This window comes from Scomber scombrus, chromosome 6 (genome assembly GCF_963691925.1).
Source record: "Scomber scombrus chromosome 6, fScoSco1.1, whole genome shotgun sequence".
NCBI classification, from domain to species: domain Eukaryota; kingdom Metazoa; phylum Chordata; class Actinopteri; order Scombriformes; family Scombridae; genus Scomber; species Scomber scombrus.
The window spans coordinates 14473631-14489454 of record NC_084975.1 but is presented as its reverse complement, the minus strand read 5'-3'; the positions used below and the strand labels follow the sequence as shown (position 1 = coordinate 14489454).

The 15824-nt window shown below is 37.9% G+C and overlaps 1 protein-coding gene across 1 annotated transcript; it reads left to right on the top strand.

The window, feature by feature from the left end:
* The first annotated feature begins 3048 nt into the window (after positions 1-3048).
* Positions 3049-13233, top strand: slc17a8 (solute carrier family 17 member 8). The gene is made up of 12 exons (XM_062420941.1): positions 3049-3149; positions 4868-5123; positions 5304-5422; positions 7511-7625; positions 7742-7829; positions 8501-8587; positions 9759-9901; positions 10035-10184; positions 10294-10426; positions 11861-11971; positions 12394-12521; positions 12904-13233. The coding sequence occupies exons 1-12, from the start codon at positions 3049-3051 to the stop codon at positions 13231-13233; spliced, it is 1761 nt and encodes a 586-aa protein (XP_062276925.1).
* Positions 13234-15824: the final 2591 nt, after the last annotated feature.

The window sequence follows — 15824 nt, the reverse complement described above, 5'->3', positions numbered from 1 at the left end:
TAGCCATAGTTGGCTACATGCTCATCATATCTCGCATCTGCATTTGTCAGGTAATTGCTGACCTCTAGCCATTACTGGTTAAATGCTTTTAATCCATTGCATCTGCTTTGCTCATTGTGTTTAATCTCTTAGCAACTGTGTTTTGCAGCTTTTGTGTGATTTAACCTAGGCTGTTTGGTAAGTAAACATTCTTTTCCTTCTTTGGGGAGAATTTTAGGCTGTGTTTTCTCTGGGGCTTGCACCCTTCTTTTGGGGGGTCTTGCTGCTCCTCAGGACTGACGACCTTTGATTCAAAATCTCCCAAGACTTTTGACAGTATCTAATCATCATCATCCGTATAATAATCAACTCTTTTTACTTCATTTTTCTGGTCTCTAGTGATTCAAATGAAGTTTAGTGAAAGTTCAGACAGAAGACCATCTTTTTGCATACTCACATCTTTAGTTTTATTTCTCACCCCTCTGTCATTCTGGTCCTTCTCACAGCTCATACTAATCTTTTTTCAAAACTCATAATTTCCTTGCTGTCATTTCTTGTGCATCAATTAAGATGTCAGCTGTTCACATCACCTGGTCACATCTAACCAATAGCAAAGTGACACTCCTTCTTTGAAATCAATTGTCACTGTGTCGCTCTCTTCTCTCTCCCTCTTCTCCCTATCTCCTTCTCGTCCTTTATATCTCCTTTCTCCTCTCCCTTTCCCTTTCTATCTCTCCTTCAACCCCAACAGGTCAAGGCAAATGACTTTTATTGTGATATTTGCGCTATATAAATAAAGATTGATTGATTAATTACTTATTGTGGTGGGTGGCTGATTGAGACAGTCAGAGCTCAGACTTAAGCCTACACAGCACACTTGTGGGTGCTGTCATCCCAGATATTAGCAGCTAAAAGTGAACCATTCAGTATGTGAGACTACCTTATTGTTTGTTTATTGGTCCTGGTTTCTGGGTGGTGCCCCGTATTATTAATAATATCTCTGAAAATTAACTATTGATAATAACCAAACACGCTCCTACCAGATCCAACAACAATAACAATAAACATTTTTAAACTTCTCAACAGAGTTTGTCTCATGGACACACAGGATCTGTCAGTTCACAAAAATCTCTAAATTAAAGGAATCCAGAATGGAATAATTAGAATAGAGATAAAAAGATACTCTCAGTGATTGAGCCTGGATACAGCAGTTACTGGTTTTCTTTCCCTGACTGGTCAAGACCTTAAATGGTACTTAAAGGTTCATGATTCTGAGCTGAACAGGTGTGGCACACAAATGAACCCACTGAAACAGGCCTATTTGTCTACAAAAAGGATCTCTGGTATTATTTAAAGGCCCTAATGCAGCCTTTTTGAACAGTATTTTTTTTTGCAAATGTCTCTTCAGAAACACCCGATCAACACTTTCACTGTCACTTCCTAATCCCAACCACTAGATGGTAGGCATGACTTATTCAGAAATGATAGGACTTCATGAAGCTACCGTTTTTATGGAAAAAAAAGCACATGGCTTCATATTCAGGTATTAGATTTAGAAATTATTTTTCATCACAAGTCAATGATTTGTTTAAAACAACTGCTAAATATAACATTTGCATTGCTGTATTTTAGGCCAATTATACAGTTCCCAATAAGCAGAGAACAGTCATACTGTACAGTCAGAAGAATTCTTAGTAACATGCTTTGGTAATACTGGTTTAATTTGATATTTTTGTTAATCTGCAAACTTCATCATTTTTGTGAATAATTAGCAAGGACTGTTACTATATGAGCAAACATCAATCAATCAAAAAAAGCAATATCCATTTAATCCAATCTCATTTTACAATTCTACTTTAATGATTAATCTAATTTCTGAGGTAGTGTCTCATTTTCATGTCATGCAGTACCCAAAAAACACATTACATTTGGATTTTCTTGTAATGGAGCTGTAATATTTCTGGTATGATGAACCTTATTTATTGATAGAGGGTCCATTGGGAATGGAGCATTCTGAATGCATAAACAGCTGGAGTACCAGCACCACCCCTGTCGCTCTACAAGCTTTTTGGCAAAACAGACTATCTGGGCTCAGGCCCACACCATCCAGTCTACTGCTTAAATTTTCAAATCTCAATTTCTACATTATTAAAATGTTGCACATTTCATGATCTGAAAGGAAGGAAACCCATACACTCACTCCAGAAAATCACGAGTTGCCGCATGCTTACAAAATAAGCATTTCAGGAAAATGCACATTAGTGTCAAATACAGTTATGGTTTCTGCTGCCCCCTTGTAGCTGTAACAACTGTAAATAGCTGACTTGGAATAGCTGGGAGTGTAAATGTGGAACTTGATGGCTGTGTCTTAGATTTCAACCGCTCCCTTTTTACACCACAGCAGTCCAGCTACTCTCATTTCTTCTCAATGCAACTAGTCAAGCTCATGCATATTTAATTGTTCGTTCACTGGCTAAGATCAGATGAACCTAACTAGCTAAAGGGGTGGTGCTGTGGAGATGATGATGATGACGATGAAGATGATGATAATGTGTAAAGCAAGGGGTTGGGTTTTGGAAGACCAGCTACACCTGCCCCTCCTCATCAGGAATGGATGAGTTATGAGATGGAGAGGAGATCTGTGCGACTCGTTCAGTTCAGCTGCTGACAAAAGAGGCTCACAATGCCTAGAGACTAAAAACTGGATTCTACACTTAATTTGCTCCCTTCCCGATATTTATAAGTCTTTCTTTAAACTGGATCTTTTGGAGATAAAACACGTTCCAGAGGCTGCATGGTGCCTTGTGCATTGAGGAATACAACATCATCCTTTCCTCCACCTCTGCACTAATTCCTCTCCTCACATCCGAGACGGGTGGAAAGGTAAAGTCTGTGTTACCTCTGAGGGACCATTGGCACTACTGAAAGGTGGAGCCAACCCCCAGTGCCACAAACTGAAGAGGATGAAGAACATCTAGTGGATTTTTTTATTTCTCAGAAAAAGTGTGCTAGTGAGCTATCAAGATACTGTTTTGAGATAAAGGAGTAGAAAAAGCAAAGACAGAGAAAATGCCTTTTGGTGGGTTAGCAGGTTTGAAGGAACAGGTGCTTAAGCCGGGGAAGGAGGAAGTGAAGAACACAGTGGGGGACTCTCTAGGAAAACTGCAAAGGTGAGAGTTTGTATGGGTGGGAATGAAGCAAGAAGGCTGAGTATGTGTAGGATGTTTTATCCACATTTTGATCTACTCACTCAAATGTATTTTAGAAGTCGTGGGATTGCATGGAATAAGCAAAACACTCTTTTCACTTATTATCCATATATTGTATTAATGGTAGAGATATAATTTTTAGAACAAGATCTTGATGATAAATAAATATTTGATTCTTGTGCTTTCCCTGCAATTCTATAAATATAATTTTAAGACATTAATGCATATTTCATATCAGATACATATTTCACAGAGGGAGCTGTGTGTGTGTGTGTGTGTGTGTGTGTGTGTGTGTGTGTGTGTGTGTGTGTGTGTGTGTGTGTGTGTGTGTGTGTGTGTGTGTGTGTGTGTGTGTGTGTGTGTGGTAGGGGTAATAGGGAACATCCATATATATGGAAGATTTTTGTCATTTTCAGTGATGAAGTACTAAGGCTAAGTATGAAATGTCTTGGAAAATTAATTTTGCCTACTTTTGTCATGTAACAAATGTACTGACTTCAAAATTACAAAATCAATTATTATTGAACGGAAAGGTGATTTTTATTGAATGGAAACATTGGAGAAAAGTTGACTAAGTAAAGAAATTCATCTATTTGATGTTGTCTAATCGAAAGTAAAAATGATCAGTTAAATTAATAAATTAGTTCTGTTGTTTCTCTGCAAATATATGTTAAGCTTCGAATCAGGCAGTTAATGTATGATGTGAACAGCTTGACATTGATCCTTGTGTTACCTCAAACACAGACATTTCTGTTTTAAATTTGGCCAATTGAATGCAACAATGGCCATGATTCACTACATTTGAAAAACTGAGCACATGAAGTTTGTGATGAGGCGAGGAACTTTTAACCCTAGTTTTTAAAATATCATCTCGTAACAGATTTTAGAAAAACATATGAATTCAATTTATTTAGGTTGCATTTTATGTTAATACTGAAATTATGTTTTCTTTTTTACTTAAATGCAGATTGTACACAATGTTCAATCAATCATGGGAATTTGAAACAGATGAGGCTGTCATCAATCTTATTCAGGCCCTTGAAATTGGTATCCGGGATGTTTTTCTGTATCTGTTACTCTGTGCTGTTGCCTAATTGATGTCACTGAGGGCTGTGAAAAGATATAGACTACCTAAACCAAGTTTCCTGTAAATGTGTGGGAGATGAAAACTGTTCATGTGTGTGCTGTTTGTGTTGTGTGTGTGGCCCTTGATATTGGATGTTTTTTCTGTATCTGTTACTCTGATAGTGAAAGAGATGGACTCAGGGTAGTGGAACAAGCTAGACAGTGATGCACCTGAATGCAATCTGATAACAGAGCTGCCATGACCTTTTTAGTTGTGTGACGTGGCTTCACTTGCTACCCTTTGCAAAAGAGCAGAAAGATTTGTGTTATTGTGCTGTTTTTGTTGCCATATTTCCCAGAAGTTATAGACAAAATGAAAGGACTGTAATATGATAATCATTGTGCACCAAACTATATTTAGAACTGTACATATACCGCTTGCAGCTGAACTGAGCTTTAAAAAATCACATAATTTAACACATGGGGAGTTATGAGTGCAAGAAGAATTTGGATGAAGACAAATGTCTCTACTTTAAACTGAACAGATAATACCTGCTGATTATCACATACATTTATGGCAAAGTTTAATTTGTTTCCTGCTATTTGATCCTCAGGAAAATAGATGGTAGCAATGTAGAGGAAGAGGACAACATTGAACTGACAGAGGATGGGCGTCCAGTGGCATCAGAAAAACGTCCTGTCCCACTGCTGGACTGTAGCTGTGGTGGTCTGCCCAAGCGCTACATCATTGCCATCCTCAGTGGGCTGGGTTTCTGCATCTCTTTTGGCATCCGCTGCAACCTTGGTGTGGCCATTGTGGAGATGGTGAACAACAACACGGTTTATATCAATGGGACTCCAGTGCTTCAGGTAGCTGGAGCTTTGATCTTTTTGGACCCTGACAAAGCAGACCAAATAGTAATTTAACAGCTGTTTTTGTAAATTAAAAACTTCTTTAATTTTAGTCAACTGTATGGTTATTACAACATTTTAGTGTCCTTCTGTTCCACACAGAGCATCCCCTCAAAGCTTTTTGTTCTCACTTTCCAGAAAGCTCAGTTTAACTGGGACCCAGAGACAGTGGGGCTGATCCACGGCTCCTTCTTCTGGGGCTACATTGTCACTCAAATCCCCGGAGGTTTCATCTCAAACAAGCTGTCTGCCAACAGGTCACATGCGCTCAATGACTTCATAACTGAATAGTTCACCTGTAACACTATGATCTAAGTTTTATATGACCATGAATTAATGTATATGGTTTTTAGGTTTTTGGTTAGACAAAATAAGCATTTTGATAATATTGCTTTGGACTTGGGTACTTGTTGTTAGAGATTTTTAATTATGTAGCCCATACGTGGAGAGAGTAGACAGGAGTCCAGGATGTATTGCGTTGAAAAGATTTATTCTCTTGGCCAAGGAGAAGTGAATGAATAATCAGTACACGTTATGTTCTGATGCTCCCTTCAATTCTGAAGTTTCTGTCCTCCAGGGATAGTCTTTAAACCACACAGACAATGCCATGCCCAAATATAGACAGATCCAACACATTTACAGCATACAGAATTTAGTCTACTGGTCTACAGATAAAAGCATTGCTTAGACGCCACTCAGGGCCTTTGTCCTCCCTCCAACAGGGTTCACAATATCCAACCTCTGACTACAGTTACCTCTACTCCGTTCAGAGAAACAGGCAAACACATATCTGACCTCGGCTGGTAGAGCAACATTATCAGAATGCCTCCTGTTTTCCCAAAAGGAGCAAATTCCCTGCCTATCACTATCTCAAAGGGGAGTGCCTTCACTTTTTTGAGGATGAAGTCATGGTAGCTGCAGAACTGAACATGAACATTAACAGAGGGTCACAGGAAAGACTGAAAAAAATGTTTAACGTGGAGAGCCTCCTCGTCGTTGTGTGGTTAAAGGGTTAAAGCTGCACGGTGTGGTGAGCGGTGCTGATGGAGCAGATAGCAGTCCTGTAATAAAAGCTTCACAGGAAAAGAGGACACGCCACTGACAGAGTTAATAATGAAAGATCCTGCGTCTGATTTCTTTCTGAAACAGCAGCCACTGGAATATTACAAGTGTCACTTACACACTGTTTTGGAAAAAGAGAAGGAAGGGGGGGGGGGTTGAAGGAGGAACGAGAAGGGAGCTGTGCTGCTGTGATGAAGCAGAAACTTGTGAATTGAATGGGATGTCTTTATCTCAGTCCATGAAAGGCAGAGGCGTGAGATCTGTCTCATTATAAGGCTGACTGACATGCTTTGACCGTGAGATATCTGGCGATATACTACCTGCCAATATTACACATCTAGGGTAGCTTTCAGCATGTTTGTTGTGTTACAAAAATATCTGAACAATATCACAACATTCAATAGTCAAGGTTATAACTTCCTAATGAGCTTACCAGTTTGCTATAGTGTGCTGACAAGAACTGTATAATTTGTAATCAATTATAGGGAAAACAAGAATTTCATCGAAATTATTGCTCCATTTAAGCCCAAGTAAATGTCATCATTCATTTATTAGTGGAAAGTACTCGCAATATAAAGTAATATCAACTTACACCTTTTTTTCAGGAAAAGGCTTTAAGAAAGAGTTAAACATTTTGGGAAATACGTTTGAAGTTTGCCTTTTTGCTGAGAGTTAGATGACAGGATATCATTTGCATATCTGTATGGTAAATATAAAGCCAGCGGCCAGTTAGCTTAGCACAAAGATATCAAAGAGGGGAAAACAGCTAGCCTGTTCTTTTTCCGAAGGTTAACAAAATCTGTCTTCCAGCACCTCTATAGCTCATTAGTAAACATGTTATGTCCCATTTGTTTAATTCATACAAGAATTAAGGCTAAAAAAGAACAATTCACCATTTTACAGGACAATATTTGCTGGAAGAATTCTTGCCTGGGAGCTGTTTCTTAAGTCTTCAGTGGTTGCCTGGCAACTGGAGTGAATTAAGAAATAGTCCAGCACATCACCCCCTGTAAAATTGTTGTTGTTGCGCTTTGTTTTTTGTACAAAATAAACTAAACATAATTAATGAGCTTTAGTATTGCTTCTAGTTGCATTATGTTACCTTTGCTACAAGGTTTGCTAAGGTTTGTCTTTGTGCTAAGCTAACTGGCTGCAACATAAAATGCATCGGACATGGATGAGAGCGGTATTGATCTTCTCATCCAGCTCTCAGCAAGATAACAAGCAAATCAGGTGGACAGTGATGATACCTTTGCAGGGATAACATGCCAGTTTTTCTACAGGGTGTTTGGAGCTGCCATCTTCCTGACGTCAGTGCTGAATATGTTCATCCCATCAGCAGCGAGGGTACACTACGGTTGTGTCATGTTTGTTCGCATTCTGCAGGGCTTAGTGGAAGTAAGACAAAAAATAGTGATGGTTAAAAAATACAAACGATTATTCTACTATATAAATGAATCCCAAGTTCCCTTTCAAGTTAATATTGCTCATTAACATTGCCATGTCCCTGCCAGGGTGTTACCTACCCAGCATGCCATGGGATGTGGTCCAAATGGGCGCCACCTCTTGAACGGAGTCGACTGGCCACCACTTCATTCTGTGGTGAGCGATGCTTTTCTTGACAATATTCCCAAACTGATCACAACACAAAGCTGATACAAACCTGTTTGTCCAGTTTACAGAGCCTTACAACTGAATGTGGGACTGGTCAGGAAATGGATGCTTGTTTTTCAGATATGGTCTGGCGCTTCTAAAATTACCGTGTTACGCTTTAAACTGGTACCATGACAACCTATGCATCAAAACCCTCTTGACATTAGCTGTCAATGAACACAGCTCACCTGCATACTCTGAAGGAGCTTTTCCTTCTATTCACCTAAATGAAGTGTCGCATCACTCACTGTTCGAAAGCACTCTCATGCTGCCTGCTCTATTCAAAACAACAGTGTTCATGAATCTGTCAGATAATAGGAAACACATTAAAACAACCTCTCTGTGACGGCTGTGCCAATTACTCATTGTGATGATGTTTATTCAATGAAACTAATATGTTTCTTTGATGTGTTTGTTTTTTAGACACATTTTCACTGTACAGTGTGATTTTTATTGCATTAGAGTCAGTTACAGGTTTAAGTAGTTTATGTTCAAACTTGAGAAAAGGAAAATATAAACAAGATACTTTTTTTTTTGATAATTATCACATATATCTGATGGTTACTGTATAATGGCATAATAATACCTTGACATTGCAATGTGACACCCATTGTTCCCAGGGTCCTACGCAGGAGCGGTGATTGCCATGCCTTTAGCTGGAGTGATGGTTCAGTATGTCGGGTGGTCTTCAGTCTTTTATGTATATGGTAAGACTGATATTTGCACGAACATCACAAATGTAAAATTATAGCGCAGTGGTTCATTCACACAAATAAGAAGCAATGTTATGGTATGAAATGGATGTTCATGTTAAGATAAAATACAATTAAAGCAAATACAAAAAATGTTAAAGGCAGGGGCCAATCTGTTGCTGATTTTTACTGTAGCTGTTTTATGGCTTTTGGAAGACCAAACGTACTGTACTTGTTTTACATGCAGACAATAATAACTACCTTTTTAGAGGACTTGCTTAACATTAAGCTGTGCAAGGGACTCTGTATTTTGTGAATAATTTAGGTTATCAACTACTTGCACTTTGTTCATGTAATTTTAACAAACAATGTAACTTTCTAGTAAGTCCCCCTTCATGTATGGTTTTAATTAATAAACAATTTACTAATGCTATATAAATCATGTGTAAGCTCTTAGTAAGAACAGCTTCTGGGTTGCCAAGTTGTGAAACAATTTCTTTGGGCTGTGGGTTGTCATACAGCAGGACATGTGCCTTTTTAGCTCATTAATTCATCAGACACTGTAATGGTTCACTTAAAACTTCTACAATAAACTATAGAGACTGAAATCCATTCCAATTTATCAGCAAAATTGATGGATTATTACAATAGTTATTAACAGATTACCAATATTTAAGTGAACCATTTGTACGGGGTGATTTAGAATACACTAGGTGTCAGCTGGGTGACATGCAGAGTGGTTTTCATTATCATAGACTGGTACGTTTCTCATTAGCAGATGTACTTTGTATGCTTTCCACAATAAACCTTATCTGAATTGGTTTTGAGTTTGATTAAAATGATTAACACTGACATAAAATTCATACTTGCCAAATGTGTTTTAATAAAAATCTACTTTGGTTCTGCTGTGATATGATCTCGTGATTTATTGGTGTAAATTAGCATTTTCCTGTCTGGGCTCTGTGACTCATACCATGATCATTTCTTTTTAATAATGAAACTAAACTTCTTGTTTCATTATTAAGACCTAGAGAAGGTCTGGGTTGTTTTAATTACCGGTCTGCACAGACAAACATCTTTAAATTTACATCTACTGTAGGCCCTACCATTAAAAATGTGGACACAAGTTCTCATTCAAGGGAACGGTACTGTACATTCACTCTCTTTGTTGCTGTTTCCTGATAAGGTGTTTTTGGGATCCTATGGTATGTCCTATGGCTATTGCTGGCATATGGAAGTCCTGCTGATCATCCCACAATCACAGATGAGGAGAGGACATATATTGAGACCACCATTGGTGAAACAATGCACCAGCTGAGTGCGACTGAGGTGTGTATGTGTAACACTGTATGCTCTAAATTTCAGGGTATCACAGTGCTATTTGTTATCATCTCACTAAAATCCAAACGCATACACAGCACAAATTGCTAACTGTACATTGATTGCTGTCTCCCAATTACAGAAATTCAAGACTCCATGGCGTCGTTTCTTTACCTCCATGCCCGTCTATGCCATCATCGTGGCTAACTTTTGCCGTAGTTGGACATTCTACTTACTCCTCATAAGCCAGCCGGCATATTTTGAGGAAGTCTTCGGCTTCCCCATCAGCAAGGTTGGTTTCATAGTCTCAACAGATAAATTACAATATCCATAAAGACAGACGTTTTAAATCATAGGAATGCTTTTCATTATGACTCTCTGAATATATGATCTCCCTGCAGGTGGGGCTCCTGTCTGCTTTCCCCCATATGGTGATGACAATTGTAGTACCTATTGGAGGGCAGCTGGCTGACTTTTTACGCAGTAACAAAATCATGTCTACCACAAACGTGAGGAAACTCATGAACTGCGGAGGTATGACATTGTCTTTTTTCAATATTGAAAATTGACACACGCCCCCAAATTACACGGCCCGCAAATCATAAATTTCCTCTGTTGATACTTTATTTCAAAACAGCAGCTGTATTTTTGTGGTACTATTGCACCTTCTGACAGTACTGCGAATGTTGTCAGTCCGGTTTTCTGCTTTAACAGTTTGGACTGTTTTTAATCATTCCCATATTAGCCTTTAGCCTGTTCATTATGAATATAATGTAACATTTATTTAATACTTGTTAACTGTTATAATTAATATGGAAATAATAATCATTGTTTAGGTGTTGTTGAGTATTTCAACAGCAACATTTATATGACAAAAGCATTTTCATAGGCTTCAGATCACTGTTAGTCATTGTCTTTGAGTTACTTTGCAGTAAAAGAAAAGATGTTTGGGTTAATCACAGTCAACAGATGAAGGTATTCTGGGTGAAAGTGTAAGTTATTCAATCTCTAAACACCTAATTATTTAGGATGCAGGCTTTTCGAAACAATAATGTTAATGTACGGCTCCTGTCCGACTTCCAATGTCTGGATGTTAAAGTTTTGTTAGGAGTAATGCTAATTTGACCCAGCAGGAAGGACTTGCTACCTTATAATTTAAATCATCAAATTCCATTATTTCTTTCATTTTAATCATCATCTGAATAACAGCATAATGTAAGATAATAAAAAAAATACTGTCAAGGTGGAATTTTAGCTTGGAAACGTAAGCTAACAAGATGTTACTGGGGTATCAGCCCTGTGGCGGTAGATCACTCTGGTTGGCCTGAAAGCCATTGAAGCATGAGGATTTCATTTAATTAATAAGATTTATGAAACACTGAGTTTTGTTTTCTACCTTTGTTGAGCAGCTGATAATGACAGCAGTGCACAGTCAAAAACTTTAAACATTAAAACTTTTCTTTGAAAAGTTAAGTTTAGTTGATCAAAACCTGTACTTTAATAGCAAAAGATGACTATATTTTCAATATATAACTGCTTTTTACAAGATCTATTATATATTATATACATATTTTCTTAGTGAAATTGTCCAAACAATGATATCCTTCTACATAGATTACTGTGTTATATGCAAGATTACAAATGAGGTCCCTTCGTTGTAATGGCAGGTTAGGTGTGATGGTGTGTAAGTTAGGTGTAATGGTGACTTAATTAAAAATAATTACCGATTTTTGACTGTTATTTATACATCATGTAGACCTTCCTTTCCCCTCCCCAGAGCATGTTTCTGTAATTTTCAGTAACTCATGCTTGAACCATTGACTCCCACTCCCAGTACCACGTGTTTCCATTTGGTCTTTTGGTTGGGGCTTATTGATGCATTCCTTACAGATACTTGGTTGTTCATTGATGATTTAGTATGGTGTTTCTCGCATGAACTAATTATACACAAATACTTAATCTTTGCAGGATTTGGTATGGAGGCTACTCTTCTGCTGGTAGTTGGGTTTTCTCACACTCGTGGGGTGGCTATCTCCTTCTTGGTGCTGGCTGTAGGCTTCAGTGGATTTGCCATCTCAGGTATTACCACCTTAGTACCAACAACATGTTTGGTTCACCTTAAATTGAAGACTCTCAGCTAAACCTAAAATGTAAAGATTTTGAGTTGAAAACATGCTGCATAGGATGTTGCAGATCTGCTTTTTTGTGCCCTTTTCTGTGTTAGAGCTCTGTCTTTTGGGTTATGAAAGACTTGACTAGAAAGTGTAATGCTGTATACTACTTTCTCTTCCTTTGGGTGTGATGCAGTATACATGCATTAGCCTGCCAAGCCTTCACACAAGCGCTGCTCCTGAATATTTCATAACTGTTGTCAAGGAAACTAAAAAAATCTAAATTTGTATGTGGACCTAAACCATGTTCACTTTCACAAAAAAATAAAATGTAAAAAAGAAGTCAATAGAATGTATTATCAAACATTCTTATTTATACTGTGTCATTAGGTTTTAATGTCAATCATCTGGACATCGCTCCTCGCTACGCCAGCATCCTGATGGGAATTTCTAACGGTGTGGGAACACTGTCTGGAATGGTGTGTCCCCTTATTGTTGGAGCCCTGACAAAACACAAGGTAAAACTTGCTAATTTGTAACACTGTTTTCTACAGTATATCAGTCACCTGTTTCATCATATTTTGCTCTTATCTTGACTGTTACTCAATATTTTCTGTTCATTTCTGATTTAAAGGTTTGAGGTTTCCCTCAGTGCATGTATAACATATATTAGGCTTGTTTTTTGTGAAACACAGAATCACTGCAATAATCTTGCACCTATCAAAGGCGGTTATTAATAATTTATAGTGCTGTAAAATTTATTATGCACTTTATAACTAGTTTTTCCAATGCTATGAGTAAGGCAGTGGAAATACTGTTTTACCTCAGAGGTACATCATTGAAAGATCAGTAAGTCTGCTTCTGACAGGATATTCATTGCCTCTATTCATCTTTCCACAGACTCGTCTGGAGTGGCAGAATGTCTTTGTTATTGCATCCATGGTGCATTACACAGGGGTAATCTTCTACGCTATCTTCGCTTCAGGAGAGCAGCAAGAATGGGCCAACCCTGAGGCCACAAGTGAGGATAAATGTGGCATTATTGATGAGGATGAGCTAGCTGAAGAGACAGAGCTCAACACTGAGAACATGATAGCACCAAAAAAGAGTTACGGAACCACAGACAATTCATCTGGTCGGAAACAAGGTTGGAAAAAGAAGAGAGGGGTGACCATGCAAGAGGAGGAGGAACATTATGGGAATGGGGATTACCAGGATCAGTACCAGTGAGCCCTGTGGGGCCAAGGACTTCCAAAACTCTCAAACTTGGTCAAGGCTGAAGCTTCAGTTTCACACCTGTGGAAATGTCAAAAACATCAGAGAGGTGTCCGGAGCAGCAACATCATATGTACCTCAAGACAGCCTGATCTCATTTTGGTTGATACATCCAGTTTTACTGTGATAACTTGTCTTTGGAAGGAATTCATAATGAAACATTACATTTAGGAAGTCCAAATGCTAATACTTATTTTTATTTGGAATCAAACTGTCAACAAGAATGAAAGAAACATCTACAAATACATGATAGAAGCAGAAATTATGATGATGGATGAGACACTTGGACAATAATGTAATCTACACTGACTATAGAGTAGTATGCTCGGTATAATGGCAACTAAACCACAAACCAACATTCATGAGCCGACTAGTGTTAAAAAACAAACAAACATCAGAAACACATACCAATTTTCAAACCTGACTCTGTTGATCATACTTTGTCTGTGTGAGCTAACGTTGATTGAACTTGATGTCGCTTACTTGGAACCATGTGGACAGATTTTGAAATGTTTTGTGTCAGCTATGCAACGTGAAAAGAGACATGCTTCTGGAATGTAAAAATGGGTTTGACAGCAAACCACAGTGTTAAAGTTGGGGTTTTTTTTTTTTTTTTGCTTGTATGTACTTGCTGTTGCTGAATGACTGCACTGCTTCGCTCGCTCTTCTCTTCTGGGCTAGATCTAAGTTCACCCTCCATTTGTAATGCATTTCTTCAGTTTCATTATTTATAGTGCTGTGAGCTCATAACGGGATGAAATGGATGCAGAGTTCAGTGCTGACGTCACTCCATGAAGCATTTACTGTAACACGTGACCGGCGTAATAATTTATTCTTCTAGTGTCTTTTTTGCAGTTTCTCTGTGTTTAATACACAGAGACCCAGTTTGTTTCTAAAAATAACATACAATGCATCACTTTAGTCATAAAAAATATGAGACATTTTCACTTACTGTTTATCATTACTGTGAAAGAACAGAAAATCAGTTTTGTACAGTAAATGATCTTGTTTGATTTGCACTTTACTTGAACACACCAGAGATTAAATATACTACATTTGTATTCTGTATTGAGATTGTTTAGAAACATAAATTCCATAAAGAACTTCAATATTCTGGATTATTGAGTAATGTGCATGAGTTTTTCGACATTGCATGTTACTTACATATTACAAAAAAAAGCAAAAAACAAAACAGAACAATGAGAAGAACACAACTGCAGGATGTTCTTTCTAATAAATTAAATGATGAACAAACTAAACAAACAAACAAACAAAGTCTACAGTTACAGCTACAGCTAAAGTACAGCTTGGACTTATGGGTCAGTTTGCAGGTATTTCATCATAAAACAAAGTATTGGACCATGACCTAGTGTTGGCACTAAATCAAAAGTCAGGGGATCACCATTGTGGGCAGGAATGTGTACACCACATTTCTTACTGATCTATCCAATAATCCATTTCACTTAAAACCAAAGACATCAGTGGTATGGTGGCACAACAGGAAAAGTCATTTGGTTTCCTTGGTTCAGTACACAATGTGTACTGTGTGCACACTTTCATGGCAATAAATCTAACAGTTGTTGAGATATTTAAGTCTGGACGAAGACTGACAGCCATCCTAAGAGCCATGTTGCTAGCATGGCTAAAATGAAAGAAAATAGATTTAAAGGCTATTAATACACACTAGAACACTGATTTGGTTCAATTTGTTTCCATCCATTTGCATTTTACACTTAAATTATTCATATAAAACCTTCATAGAGGCACAATCTAGTCAAGTTAAATTCTCATTATCTTAGACTGTCCCTAACGCTGCTTGTTTATGTTAGTGGGCTCAAATTAGATGTCTCCATCTTTAAATATTACAAAGACAGCTGTTTCCTGTCACACTGTGGTAAACATCCTTTGTCTTATCAGACTTTATCCGCCACTGCATTATTTTCACTACAGAAGCTAATTACTGGACAGGATATTTGTCACCAGTGTCAAACTTGCTTTTCCAAACTTCTACCACTGAAAAAAATGACAGTTAGAGGCGCCTTTTACTTTGAAAGGTAACTTACCTAAGTTAAATAATACTTTGTCTGCATTTGATTCTGAATCATTGAATCTATGAAGAGTCTTGTCACATGTTGATGACAGGTTTCAAGGTAACAGAGGTTGTGGTTAGAACTCCTCACAGCCACTTTTCAGGGTGTGTTTCTGTTATTTAATGTGTGTGTCACTTGTGATGCACACTGTTTGGGATGAGTAACACTCAAAGGTAAAAGGAAACACAAAATCCCAAACTAACACCCAATATCTGCTATAAACCGCATCATACAAAATGGACAGGGAAACTTAAAATGGTTGTAAATTAACCTCATCTATACTTGTGAGAGTCCTGAATGCTGCACATGTAACTTATAAATATGTACAATTGAGTTGTGTCGGCCCCTTCCCAGAGTCCACCACTGCCAACTCATTCCTCACATGCTCTCAAACACAGACCAGATAGTCCACAAACAGACGGCAGCCAATGGCAAAGGTTCTGTTTATTTCAAAGA

Coding starts and splice junctions, on each gene's coding strand:
- slc17a8 (XM_062420941.1), top strand. CDS start 3,049: ATGCCTTTTGGTGGGTTAGCAGGTTTGAAGGAACAGGTGCTTAAGCCG. Junction 10,185..10,293: donor TCGGCTTCCCCATCAGCAAG/GTTGGTTTCATA, acceptor ATCTCCCTGCAG/GTGGGGCTCCTGTCTGCTTT. Junction 12,522..12,903: donor GAGCCCTGACAAAACACAAG/GTAAAACTTGCT, acceptor ATCTTTCCACAG/ACTCGTCTGGAGTGGCAGAA.